This window comes from Perkinsus marinus, assembly GCF_000006405.1.
Source record: "Perkinsus marinus ATCC 50983 genomic scaffold scf_1104296972604, whole genome shotgun sequence".
NCBI classification, from domain to species: domain Eukaryota; phylum Perkinsozoa; order Perkinsida; family Perkinsidae; genus Perkinsus; species Perkinsus marinus.
This window is the reverse complement of record NW_003201716.1, coordinates 20,116-34,466: the sequence shown is the minus strand read 5'-3', so window position 1 is coordinate 34,466 and position 14,351 is coordinate 20,116. Positions and strand designations below refer to the sequence as shown.

Genomic DNA, 14,351 nt, shown 5'->3' with positions numbered 1-14,351 from the left:
CCGTTTATTATCAGAACACAATAGGGCTACTTTACCTACCTACACAGCGAGGCAATTGCATATCATGTTTGCAACCTAAACTCGGATGTCTATGCAATTAATATGGCACAGCTGATAACAAGTCAAGAAATCCCACTCGTTGCACTGCGCTACAAGCTTTCATAGTTCAGGTATTTGCATTTCGTTCACTCTTATACCTCTGTACAAGTTTGTAAGACATGGATCAGAAAAGTGTGTATGTACCGCTTCGCACTCGGTAAACTGGCTATGAGTTAATCGCCACCATTGTCTACTAAACATCGCGCGTACGTCGTATACGTGAAACATATATACAATAAACAACTTCTCAGTGTTGAGGTAGGTTTGTTAGTAGAATAATAGTGTCTAACGTGATGAGCATAAAGTTGAATACTTCTTTTGTAACGAAGAGGGTCAGCGTCTGGTTGTAAAACACGTCTTTCCGTGCAGAGCGTAAGGAAAGTATAGATTAATCGCATGTTGGTTTGTAGCATTTTCTCCACGTGGTGGGAGTGGTGGTTGAGTAGGTATTCGCACGATTTAGTTGGGTAGAGTTGTTAATTGGTATGTATTAAGGATTGTCAAAGGATTGTTTAAGCATTGTTTAAGGATTTATGTCGTGTAGAGAATATACGGATAATTTACCAGGCTTGTAACCTACGAATTACACAGTAAGAAAAGATTTTGACTCACTAATTTGTAAGAGGTCGTGTAAGAGTTAGCATTCATACCGTGTACGACTAAAGACTTCTAACGTGTCGTAGCCTACCACACTTGGTCTACGTTTTCGACCGATATTCAACAATCTACATAGTGTGACATTATTGGACACTATTAGTGTCAATCAGTGCATCATAATTTCTAAAAATTCTCAGTCGAAAAGTAGGAAAAATCATGAACTATTAAACTATGAAAATATTATAATCTCGAAGTTTGTCATAGTAATCAGATGAAAAACACTCGATGCGTGTTGTTCTATTATAGATGCTGTAAGTGTTCAACTGGGGGTGGATATTAATAATGAATGTTGTAGAGTCACACCAATTCGAGACAAACGCATGGACGATACGAGAAGAATATATTATATATCGTAAACGCTCGGAATGGCGATAACTATAAACACAACAAGGAGACCGTACAGTGAGTTGAAATCCTTCTTCTTCCGAACATGTTTAACATGAAAGCAAGGCATACGAAGCCCATAGAAAGGCAGCACAGCAGATGTTGCAGGCAGCGCATTTCCACAGAAGTGGAAATGCGCTGCTCGAAGGATTCCGTGTTCCTCGAGTGATGCTATGTACCGACTGAAGAGAGTATCTTCAGTGGAGAGGATCTTTTTGAGGCGAGCCGAGATTTCCTGTCCAAGTCGTTCGCCCGAAGAGACGGCGTCTCTGATAAAGATAGGTAGTTAAGCACAGTAGAGACATCTCTGACGCAGATCGCTCCTTACTCTGTATGCCAGCTCTTCCAGCAAATCTTGTAAAAGGCGCCTTATTGGTAAGTGATTTTACCATTCGGAGTGCAGAAGATATATCTGAAGAGGATACGGGAATTGCTGCTAGGAAAACTCGCTTGGTTGCTAGGCTCCTACATGGTAAAAAGAGTGACGAAAAACCGATGAGGATGACGAGGTTTATCAGTCGGGAGAGAGCGGTGCGTCACTCAACTGAAATAGCCTACGATCGTTTTTTTGTCTTCCAATGCCTTCAAACGAGCTCCGTTTTTGTGGTGCTCACTGATAATCATCAAGAGACAGCGAATTTACTTCGTTTCAGAGACGCACGGCTAGGTCAAGTTTTCTCCGTTGTTGAGCCAAGCTATCGAGGTCAGATGGGTGATGGAGGAGTAAAGATCATCCGTACACGAGAGTACTTAGTTCCAACTGTGTACGATCAAGAACGGTTGATCAATCCATTAACTATCGCATCGAATACAGGATTCAAAGCGTTTGGTATGCGGAATTGTCTCATTAGCCTTGGACCAACATGGGTGGAAGATGGTCTATGCTCAGGAGATACATGTGATAGGCAGTACGGCTCTAACACAGACTGCTTCTGTATTGCTAGAGCTCGTCGAAACACGTGGGCCTTACGTTCGGTGATATGTTCTCCTTCGCTTCCAGGCGGGCAGTGTGAGCATCAGGGATTAGCTTGGTCAAAGCTTTTTCTCCCGCCAGGCATATTGATGAATCCATTTCGGGATGAAGATATCGATGTATTCGAGCTGAGAGAGACGATGGATTGGATAGTATCACGCATCAACGGTACTGACTCACAGCCTCTCCTGCAGCGTGGATGGGATATCTATGGATGGTACAAGCCATCGATGACGGACCTCCGGACGGCCTCTACAAACGATAATCATACAACTGGCGGATCACACGCTATAGTCAACGAGATAAAAGTGCATATAGTAGAAATTAAGCCCACCATAAAGAAACGGGAAGAATGGGAGCATCTGATCTATGAGGCCAATAGAGCCGTAGAAGTGAATGCGAGCTTTAACGAAGAGTCGATTGCTCGATTAGCCGAACGAACGCATTTGGAGAATGCTGTGCGAACAGAGGGAGAGAGAACAAGTGTAGCACAGAATGGGAGAAGCGGAAGTCAGATGAAACCTACATCAGCGGGTCGGCGGACTGGTCCAAGAGAAGCGACGTCGAGCCAACAACAAGGGGTTGCATCGTCTTCGTCGTCGTCATCATCGAGTTCGTCCTCAGCAACATGAAGCATCTGAGGATGATGTATTCAAGTACAATTGTCTCATATATTTCATAATTTTATCACCATTAAACGCTACTTGATAGTAGCAATTTTCCACAATACGATATGCCAGCGTAGCTATAGAATTGCTGTCTGTAGCCTCGCGTATAATTTCGTATTGTTCATTGTTGGAAGAGGTTCGTATAGACTTATGTGCTGAGAATTCGAAATGAAGATTGAAAGAGTATAGTACATATGAAAAAGATGACTTTTTATTTTACTCCAATAAGCCTCCCGTTAGTGGGAGCTACGGATCGAAGGTTAAGAGTTGGTTATGAGCTTAAGAGGTTGAGGATTTTTATGGAGTGGCGAATATAAGTTCATGTTGAGTTGTTAATAGGACAGGGTGACCGAAACTACTCACCTGAGTAATAGTTTTAACTTCTTGCATAATGCCATATTATTCTCGCAAGAAACGTTCCTCTGCCCGCTGTCAACAGTGTCAGAGGTTCGTGCAAAGCGTCGGCAGTATAAGTTTATGTGACAGCTGTAAGCCTCAGCGGAGTGAAACTGAGCATGCGGATGGAGTAGCTGACCATAGAGTCGAATTGGATTCGGTTGCTGCTGAGAATGAACTTGTATTGGACGGGGTCGAATGCGAAGAATGCCAAAACTGTTGGCGTTCGGACACCCCATCGTTACCACTTACCTTGGTATGCATTGCTGGAGCGGAATTACAAAGCCGACAATACGGGTATTTGCGGGAGATTCGTAGCAATAGGCCAGAGGCGTTCACTCTGTGTCTACAATGCGCAGAGTACCTGAGAAGAAAAAGCAAAGGACAATGGAAAGATGCATGGCCATCGGTACTCTGGTCACTGGCTTTTCTCAGGATCGATGCGGAATGTGAAGCTTCAACACCCGAAGAGCACTGGAGACTTATCCCCGATACTCTGAGGATACAATGGGAGGCACGTGCGATGTATCTGGAAGGATACAGCCATGTATCGCTAAAGGAAATTCCAGTATGTCTTGTGGATAAAACGGTTGAGATAAAGCGCTTACGGGAGCTAAGTGAATTCACGGACTTGGTACATGTACGCAACTTACTAGAGAATGATCCGATCCCGACAGTGATGTGTGTTTGTGGAGCTCAAGAGTATTCCACTGATGCAAAGAGCATACAGTTCAGCCATCTTATACAAGCCTATATTCCAGAGTTTAGCGCATTCCGGAGTGATGCCTTCCGAATGGTTCGTGGGATGCGGAGAGATTTCATTGAGCCATGGACACAGCATGGTTATAAAGTAGCTGGTGCAGTACAAATATGCAGCGGAAAAGGGTTACTCTTACTTACTTGTGTTGATCATGGCAAAGGCTGTGGTTTGCAGTATCTACATATGCCAAAGAATCCTATCAGAGGGAGTCTACCATCGCCTTACAGTGAACAACTTGGCACGGTTGTTTTGATCCCGTCGGTATTGCAAAGCTTGAAGTCCAAATATTCATCGCACACGTGGCAGATGAATGAAGTACGTGGAGGATATCAAGGGTTATCTTCTTGGGTTGTAAGCGAACGACGAAAATGGAGCATAGCATCTGAGATAGTGGCGGATAGAGAAGCATTGATATATGAGCAGAGGAAAGATCTGAATGCTTACTTCCATAGCACTATCGAACAAGACCCGTTGAGTGGTCCGGTTGCGGAGGAGCTGGCGGTAGTGCGTAGTGCTGGGGATCCTGAAAAATTGAGCAGTGCATTATATGGGAGTACCACTGTTGGCGCACGGGAAAGTGTTGATTTGTTAAGAGATAGGAAACGGGAATTGCAAGGTACGCAGAGAAGTTATGGAGGTCGTGCGAGCAATCTTAATGCCGTAGATGCGAGCAATGTAGTGCAGGCAAGAGAGGGAAGCGGTACTCTACCAGAATACCTCAATACTCTAGTTATTGCATCGCCATTATCAGGACGAGGACCGATCTTACCCACTATTCCGAGATACTCGGGATTTACTCCTCTCCTATGGTTGTATGTAGTAAGTTCTATCGGTGTGCCAGATATTTGGAAGGCAGCATCGTTGCTTGCTAAAAACACGGTATCTAAGCCACGAGCACAGCTTCTCGAGTATGTTACACGCAGTATTTTAAAAATCCCTACAAAATGTCGCGAGCGATTGAGCGATGGCATAGCGCTACAAAGGTTGATGTTGGATATTGCAGATGCTACTGAGGACTTCGGGCCAGATGAAAGCTACAACAGTGCGGTGAATTTGGGTAGGTACTACTGGAGCTCACCTTTGGTGCACTGTGTCTACCATGACAGTAGAGGGATACACTTGACTGCTGCATCGGTCTCGAATAGCACTCCATCTATCGGCATGCGGCAATGGCAGGATGTCCGTATATTGATGATAGTTACAGACTCAAGCCGAACATCAGTACGTCGTGCTGCAGAGATACCTGAAAGTATTACAATTGGTGATGATGTTTTTGGGTTGTGTATGGTCAGCACAGACGATTCTAGGGCTGATGATGATTGGATTCGTTGCAATCAGAATAGATGGAGTGCAGAATGCTTATTTAAACCAGGGACAGAAAATACTTACTGGTATTTGATGGAGCGGAGACGTCGAGGGAAGTATCTCGCACCCGGGAGAGTCGAAGACGAGCTGAGACGCATGCGAGGAATATGGAACCTGTTGATTTATAGGCGAAGTTGCGGTGGACAAGCAGATACACTCCGATTGGCTCTGCTACAGTATACAGGAGGTCAGGGTGTGATGTATTGCGCGGTACATAAGTCTCCTCTGGTTGCCCAGCATAAGAGGGATAAAATGCGATGTTGCTATAACATAAGCGGTAGGGAGGACGGACATGAGAGGTGCAGTAAACACGCAGCATGGTCATGTCCTGAGGCATCGTGTACAGCTGGCATCTGTGAAAAGCATGGAATATACTTACTGGAGAGCGAGGATGCAAGGCTTGGGTATTATTCTGTTGAAGCAGATCGTAGTGGAGTTCCTGAAGATGAGGAGAATAGTACTGGCAGTGAGGAAGACTTGAGTGAGCGAAGTAGCCGGAGTGACGTTACTTTTGCTGAGGCAAGCTCTGAGTACTTCGCAGAGGCAGAGTCTCAATGGGGTTCCGAAAGTAGCTCCAGTGAATCTGATAGAAGCATAGACGAAATGTCATCTGAGATTCCTTACAGCAATGCTGGTCGTTGTGCTACGTTTGTGGAACCTACAAATAATATTTTACACCATGTATCCGGTCACATCCTGTTGAATAGGCATTGTAACTTACTTGTGCGACCTGGTAGAGCGCACGAAAGTAGTATTGCAAGTAAACGCTTTCTGCAAAGCGTTGTGTCGAAGGCTAGCGGAGAGTCGATCCCACTTCTACAACCTGAAGGAGAATTGTTTCCGTCAGCATACTGGCACTACAACGATGATAATTTGAGTATATCAGGAGCGCTGCCGAGCGTGCTGTATGACGAAGAAGGAATTACAAAGCGATATGGTTTTGCAGGCATTGTGGCACAAATAAGGGCGCGAGTCCGAAACGGACGATTGCTGGCATCAACAGATCCCCGCATGCTGCAATTCTATTTTGATGCTATGACTAATTTATTACTGAGACGAAGTCATAGTCGGATAGTTCTTCATAAAGGTTTCTGTGCTCTGCACGAGAGCTGTGGCCAGTTCGAGGCAAAAACACTTGAACACCAACTGCGATTCGAACAAGCAGAATCTCGACGTACGGTCATGGAATTAGCTGCCGACCTTGCAGAGACAGATGAGCCCCGAGTGACATATTTCCTTACCTTAACTCCGAATCAGAGGTTATGTCCAGGGCTTCGGAAAATATTTGAAGCTCTCGAAGCGAGTCGTTTAGAATGTTCACCTGAGGAATATCGAGCGCATGTACAGGGAAGCTTGAATTTGATGTTACGGGCATGGGTTAAAACGGTTAAGGCCGTGATGCACGCGATCGAGAAAGGGGGAGTTTTAGGGTGTACGGTAAAAGTGTGGTGGCGTTTCGAATTTCAAAATGAAGCTGGTAATTTACCACACGTTCATAGTCTGATTTGGACCAATGAATCAAATAGTTCGATGATAGTACGCGAACGAGTTAGCGCATCGTTGTCACATTTATTCGGCGAGGAAGCTGAGCTGACAGAGTTTGGGCTTGTTGAAGGATATAAAGATTTTGAGAGTCTTATTCACACCGCTTCTAGGGTTCAGACACATGACTGCGCAAAAGGGAAATTTAGATGTATGAAGAGGAGTAGAATTAACGGAGAAGGCGAGTGGAAGTGCCGATTCCCTCAGAGGCCACAGAGCTATGCGTATGGGTATGAGGAAATAGAAGTTCACCACTCACCTGAGGCTTTGAATATCCTCATAGAAACGGGTCTGGCAGGTAGGATTGAGGGCACTGAGGATGTCGTTTATCATGAGCTTCTTCGGACTGGTAAACACGTGTATCCTGCAATGAAAAATGAACATTTTAGCCCTCTCAACGGACCTCTATTCGCTCTCTTACGTGGGTCGATGAATTTGTTGATTTGTTCAACATATTTTGCTGCGCGATATCTTGCCAAATATGCTGCTGGCGTTGAGGAGAGGAGTAAATTATCTTTCACGGCAAGTGCGGCCACGAATGAAGTGCAGTTGAGCAGAAGCGGCGAAGCACATCCCGAGAGTGGTTTTGAAAATGTGAAGGTTGGGCCAGGTGGAGCAGGAGAATCTGACAAACAAAAACATAGGCGAGAGGTGACTGGAAAAACCATAAGCTTATCTGAAAGCTGCTTTGTACTGGAAGGATACGACTACGTGTACTCTGATGCAGATTATATCCACGTGAATACAAATCCACCGGAAAGTAGGAGTGGTGTTGTCCGACAGAAAAAACATGGGGAATTCTCCGAGGGAGACCAGCCGCAAGGAGTAACTTGGCGAAGAAGTCTCGCACTTCCTGAATGGCGACAGTTTACTAGATCGCAAGAGGTACTTGCTTACGATTCGGCTAGGAGCGAGATCCATCCCGACCCGATAACAAAGTTTGGATTGCGACCGCCTGAACTACTCTACGTGGACAGTCTGAGATTATACACCAAGTGGTTTACTGCTAGGAGTATTCCTCTACGTGAACGAAGAAGCGCTGACGGTAGAAGATTAAATTCACATGAAGCTAGAGTGTCAATAGATGTGTTGGAATCGAGTTGGATCGATGCAACTGGACAAGAAATCAGAGTCCAAAACCGGTATCTTCCACGTCTTATTGATTATACTACAAAGCGGGCAGAAGGAGACGAGCGAGCCGCACACGTTCTGCGAAGGATTTTGAGTGTGTTAGGTTCTAATGAAGATGCACGAAAGCGATTTGTGGACAATAACAGCAAGCGAAGAGTTGTGGTATTTTCATCTCCCCTCCCTCATTTTGGTCATAAATTTCTTATCCACTTACTGTATAGCCTGGGACGTTTTGAGACTGAGGTTGATCTTTTCAGCTGCGGTAACTTAGCACGGTCATTCCGGATAGCAGAATTAGTGGGAGACGATGAAACTAAGCGAGGAGAAGAAATAGCGGGAATATTGAGGCGATATATTACCGAGCAATTATTATACATCCCAGGAGGGACGAGAACATTCGATAGGGATGTATGTAATGCGAAGAACTGTCTTACGGAATTGTTGGAGGAAAACAATATTGTATATGCAGCTACACCACTTGTACTCGACAGAGCGATCAGTTGCAGGATGTATAGAGAGTGCGAAGAAGAGCTGAAAGATACACGGGGAAGACTAATAGAGGCACTGTCGAATATGAATATACCTGGCCTCCCAAGTGAAGAAGATCTTCGTAGAGCATCAGCGGATGAGCCGCTGGAGTGGAGGCCTGAAATACACAGAGCAGAGGAACAGAGCATGGATTCGTTGCGGTCGCAAGAGGTAGCTATGGACAGTTGTGTGAAACATATCGACATCTATCTTTCTGGGTCCGTGGCATATCAACGAGGATTGTTACTCTGTGGGCCTGCGGGAAGCGGAAAGACGCATGTCATTGCGCAAGCGGCTGCATACGGGTTATCGAAAGGCCTTCATGTACTTTTCACGAGCTTAGCTGCGGAGCGATCATGTGCTTTGGGTGGACGTCATATACATAGTGTGTTTAAAATTCCTATCCACTATACGACGACGTCCGCAGCCGCCGAGTCAGCTATCGGGAAATTAGGAGCTACTTCAACGGGTTTGAAGTTTTTGGAGTGTCTCGATATGATAATCTTCGATGAGATTGGCACAATTCCAGTCGATATTTTGGACGTGATTGATCGGATTTTACAGTACGTCCATGGATCGTCCGCCCCGTATGGAGGAAAAATAATTTTTGCGACGGGTGACCATTTACAGTTACCTCCTATCCGAAAAGCGTCGATCTTCACTGGAACAATGTTGTTGACCACCTTTAAGCCCGTGGTCCTTGTTGGAGAGGTGCGGGCTGCGACATGCAAATACCTGAAAAGAGTGTTAGAAATAATGCGGAAGACTCCTCCCTCATCAACGGAAGTAGATGAATGCAAGCAGCTCATTCAGAGCCACTGTCGAACACTTGCTGATTGGAATATGCTAGAGCCAGATGTGCTGCGTGTTGTGGGTAAGAAGAGAGCCGAAGAAATTGCCGAAAATGATTTCATTACTTATGAGAGAAGTAGAGGTCGACATGCGATGATTCTAAAAGCCTTTGACGAATTCACAGTGGATAATGGCGTATTGTGGCAAGAAGCGAACGAGAATGTAAGAGCCGAGATGTCATCTCGAACAAGATTCGCCGAAGAGTTAACACTACTAGATGGAGGCTTACTTCAATTCGTAGCTAATGACTCTGGAAGACAGTTCTGGAACTCGCAATTGTGCAAAGTTGCTGAGTTTCCAGCATTTGATGGTGATGCGATTACTGTTTATGTTGCGCCGGTAAGCCAGAGACATGTACCTGAAGCAGTAGACGTTGAAAGATTGGGTTGGAGGCGCGTGAAAGTGTATAAACAAGCTTCTCCTACAGAGAGATTGGCTGGAGGCAGTGGTCGACGTTTCCAATATCCCCTTCGACCTTATATTTCATGCACGATACATAAAGTCATTGGTGACACGTTGAATAAAATTGCCAGCCGAATATCATTAACTGAGTCTGATTTCACGTTATGGTTGAAAAGCCAAGTGTATGTATTATTTTCCCGCGTGAAGCGCCTAAGGGATGTCACGTTAATCGGGGGCATGCTAGAGAACGTTAATGGAATAGGAGCATTGCTGACACAAGTAAGCATTGATTCGAACTATAGATCTTATGTCGACAATTTGAGTATATAACATCTATCTTTAGGTTAGTCAATGGGACTTGTATATTGAACACGTGTTGGACTCGACAAACGTGGGCCATTCAGCCGCGAGAGATGCTATACGACGAGTGAATATGCAATATCATCCTCTACCGACGAGAAATATTCCAGTGGCAAAGCCTATAGGAGGAGCGGTATACTTGTTGGTATCTATCCCATTTCCATCAAAGACTTACATCGGGCAGACGAAGAATTTACCCCGTAGATTGCACGAACATAATAGAGGCGCGACCCCAGGCGCTTCTTCAACCGCCATCCATTTACGGCCGTTTGGGATAGTCGCGTATGTTATTGGTTTTGATACGTTGGGAGTATCTAAGGAAGAACAAAGGAGGGCACGTTTGGAAGTTGAGCAAACATGGATTACTGCATGTATGCGGTATAATACAGTCCCAACTGCAAAGGAACGGCTCGCAGCATGGGGTTGGGTACAGCAACAAAGTAGCAGGTAACAATCGACAAGAATGAACCTAAGTAATAAGTATGAATTACAGGTTTTCGGAGCTCACATTGATCCACTGTGGTGAAGTTGTGTATGAATCAGCAACAGAGGAGATCTTCTGAAATGCATAAACAGTAAGTTATACTTCACAAGGCACTGTAATGTTAGCGAGAAATTATAACCGATGAACGAGCGAGCGTAATGTATCATTACTAAGGATGCGGAATCATGCAGGCATGAGGCTAAGCTGAATACGACATTTATATTTATAATCGTGCATAACGACGAGTTAAGGCAAAGCAAAGACGCCGGTAAGAAAGTTGTACTTGCATAGTCATAAGTGAGTGTTGCAGACATTCCCCCTAGTCTATGAAGACATTACCATTCATCAAATGTGAAACCTGTACTAGGTTGTGTATTAGAAACAAAGGGTGATGTCGGTAAGATCATTTAGAGTACCGAATCATAATCAAAGTCACGGGAATAGGCAGATACCTGACTGATCTGAATGACACATTTTTGTTTATCAAATGCTGAATTTCAGTACGTTGTATTTCAGGCGAAGCACAGATGTAAGTAACACAATCTTATTCAATGCATGATAGGACTTATGGAGTACGTGTTAAGTTGCAGACATTCCGTATACCCGAATATTTTCCAGCTGCTCACGTGCAATGAGTCACTTCAACGTGATGTGCTGGAGGCGAAGTGTTGACACAAATGACGTAATCCGAATTATCACTGCATGATCCGAGCGGTGTAGTATATAGCATTTTGCAGGCACTGTAAAACTCCGCCAACGTGAATAAGGCGTTCATAACATTTTCACTGAAACGATGTTGTATTTTGTAGGCAAGAGGTCAGACACGAAGCTAAGGTGAATATTGCACAGTACGTATGATATCGTAGGCACCCTGCGTACCTCAGTAAGACCTTTCCATCATTGAAATACGTACTTTACCTATCTTTGTATGTCGAAGGCCAGACGCTGACGTGAGGACATGTCAAAAATGACGGTATGATGGAAGATCTGATGTATACAGGACCTCGCAGGCACCGCACCGACATGAAAGAGTATTGCTTGTCATAGAATTCTGAGTGAAACGAGTGTATGGTAGACGAGGCCTCAACTAAGTAAGATGGCATTACTTATCAATGCGGAATCAGAGTTGCGAGGTACGTTTTTCATAGCAGGCATCTCATGTTCCTCTCACATTATGTGAGTCACATATGCATCTATCCATTCCTCACTTTCGGTACGGCAGACATTATGGATAGGGATGCTGACCTGAGTAAGGTAACGCGAATTGTCGATAGATACCAAGAGCCACGCAATATCGACAATTTTTGCAGGTACCGAGCCGGCCTCAATAACTACTTTTCTCCTATGAGTTGGCTACAATATTAAGCCCTAATATTCAGCCCTCAGACATCGAGAGGCTTACTATTCATGAAGCGTTGAGCAAAAGCATGATAGACACCGAGCATAAGGGTGGCTTTCGCAAGAATACAGTCATATATATATAAGTAACTATCAAGAACTCATTAGTTACTACGGAGTTGAGTTTGGCGAACAAATGTATTACTATTTATACTTGAATATAGTCCAGTGTATCGAATCTTTCCATGACACATCGAAAGCCGACTACATTCGACTCGAATTTTGAACAGCTCATACAGAAATGTCATCCCAGATGTTACCATGTATTACTTACTCCACTGCCTGCATTGGGTGCTAACGACATTAAGCTCCGAGAATATCTTATGGATGGACGAATCGGACAACTGAAGGCTCGAGAAGGAATCCTGAACGGAGTGAAGTTGAAAAGCATTAGGTCTGACAGAGTATTCGAGCTAGGAGTTGATGATCGGAAATTGCTGAGAATGTATGACGTTAATGAAACATCCGAGGCGAAGCCGACGTATAAACGAGCACGACCGGGCGGATATAACGAAACGGAGTGTAGACGCAAGAGACAAGAGCATGCTAGAAGCAATTTCGACCCTCATGAACACAAACGACGAGCACTAACCGAAGCATGGCAAGTATTTCTAACGCGAGCAGAAGGAGCGACGGTAACGTATAAGGATATACCATGGCCAGACGGGCCTCGGACAAATCCTATGTGGCTACACGAAACACAATCAGATAGCGAACGAAAGAAAGTAGTGCGTGAAGCATGCTTGCGTTATCATCCAGATAAATTGATGGGTTATTTGAAACGCTGGAAGGTGAGTCCAAGCGAATGGCTGAAGATAAAGGATTATGCGACCGATATAACTCAAGCAATTTTGGACAAATGTATCTCGTAAATACTTAATTAATAATCCTCCCTATTATACTACCTGTACCTAAGCTGCTAACCAATTTTATGTAACCTGCATTACGGTCGTCTTCGGCATTGTAGACTTCAGTTGCCACTGCGGAGAGCAGTCTCCGCATACGATGTTCTAAGACAAAGTCGGCATAAAAGCTATAATGTAATTGTGAACAGCGAAATATTACCGCATGTTAACAAACCTCAGCTGAGTATTTGTTATACTGTCCCTTGTGTTGTATATGTCGGAAATTTGAGGTAGCAGTAATAACGCTGTAGTGGGGAATCCCTACTAGGGATACGTTGGCGAACGGTGAACGAGCAGACGAAATTGGAGGATACCTGAAATACATATGCATAAACGACCGTTGAACATGCGCTTCGCAGATAGTACATACGTGAATAAAGCTGAGCGGAGAACGTGGAAGGGACGTTGGTGATGCGAGAACCTGTGGCGCATACATACTGTAGACCAACTGTAGTGACCGTTGCCAGGGCCTTGCTGTGACGACGGGAGTCGTACAAGGTTAGAAGCTTGATAGCGTGGACAGCGAGGTTCTTGGCACTTGCAGGGGCGAGCTACCTGACCAGAGAATGATAGGGTCTACGTGACACACAATGTACGTACGTAAAGCGATGGCGATGAGGAAAAGTATGACCTTGGCAGTTTCTAGCAGCATTGTAAGTGATGTAAAGTCCGTCGGACTGATGCAATCGGTTCACGGCCTAGCTGGACACATTTTCTCGCCTTATCGGACCTCAAAATACCTGACTTCCTCCACGTCATATCTCCGTGAACATGAGCATAGCCCGCGTAGAAATGCTTAGGTAGAAGGAACCAAGTACATTTGAGACGCTACATGAACAACTTGTCTTAGAAGGGGAAAGCGTTTAGTGGAGTTGAATGCGTAAGGCATGACACATGCGTGATAAGCTAGTGTAAAGGACGAAATTGGAAGAAGTAATTGCGAAATTGTATGAAGATGAATTGAAGACGAGTGGATAACAGTTAGTGGATGGAAGGCTATGCTCATGAATTGTGCTTGCATATGATGTGATGTGGAATATGTAAAGATGTACTATACGATAAGAAAGGGTGTTATTAGATTTCATGACTGGCATTTTTAAGTTGAATAATAGGTTGTAGAAACATATGGAGAGGTAGAGAAAAGTAATGTGTAGTTAGTGGGGATAAATAGCGAGAGGAATGTCATTGAAGCCACTGAAATTATGACTTGTGCATAAATGTATACAAGTTATTATCAAGAACGAAGTAGTTACTACGGAGTTGAGTTTGGCGAACAAATGTATTACTATTTATACTTGAATATAGTCCAGTGTATCGAATCTTTCCATGACACATCGAAAGCCGACTACATTCGACTCGAATTTTGAACAGCTCATACAGAAATGTCATCCCAGATGTTACCATGTATTACTTACTCCACTGCCTGCATTGGGTGCTAACGACATTA

General features: G+C 44.4%; 1 protein-coding gene across 1 annotated transcript; it reads right to left on the bottom strand.

The window, feature by feature from the left end:
- Window positions 1-8,558: 8,558 nt before the first annotated feature.
- Window positions 8,559-9,842, bottom strand: Pmar_PMAR018823 (hypothetical protein; the record flags this gene model as incomplete). Its single annotated transcript, XM_002766525.1, has 4 exons — window positions 8,559-8,621; window positions 9,187-9,238; window positions 9,585-9,713; window positions 9,781-9,842. Coding segments are annotated over 4 exons (306 nt in total), but the record flags the coding sequence as incomplete, so codon positions are not given.
- Window positions 9,843-14,351: the final 4,509 nt, after the last annotated feature.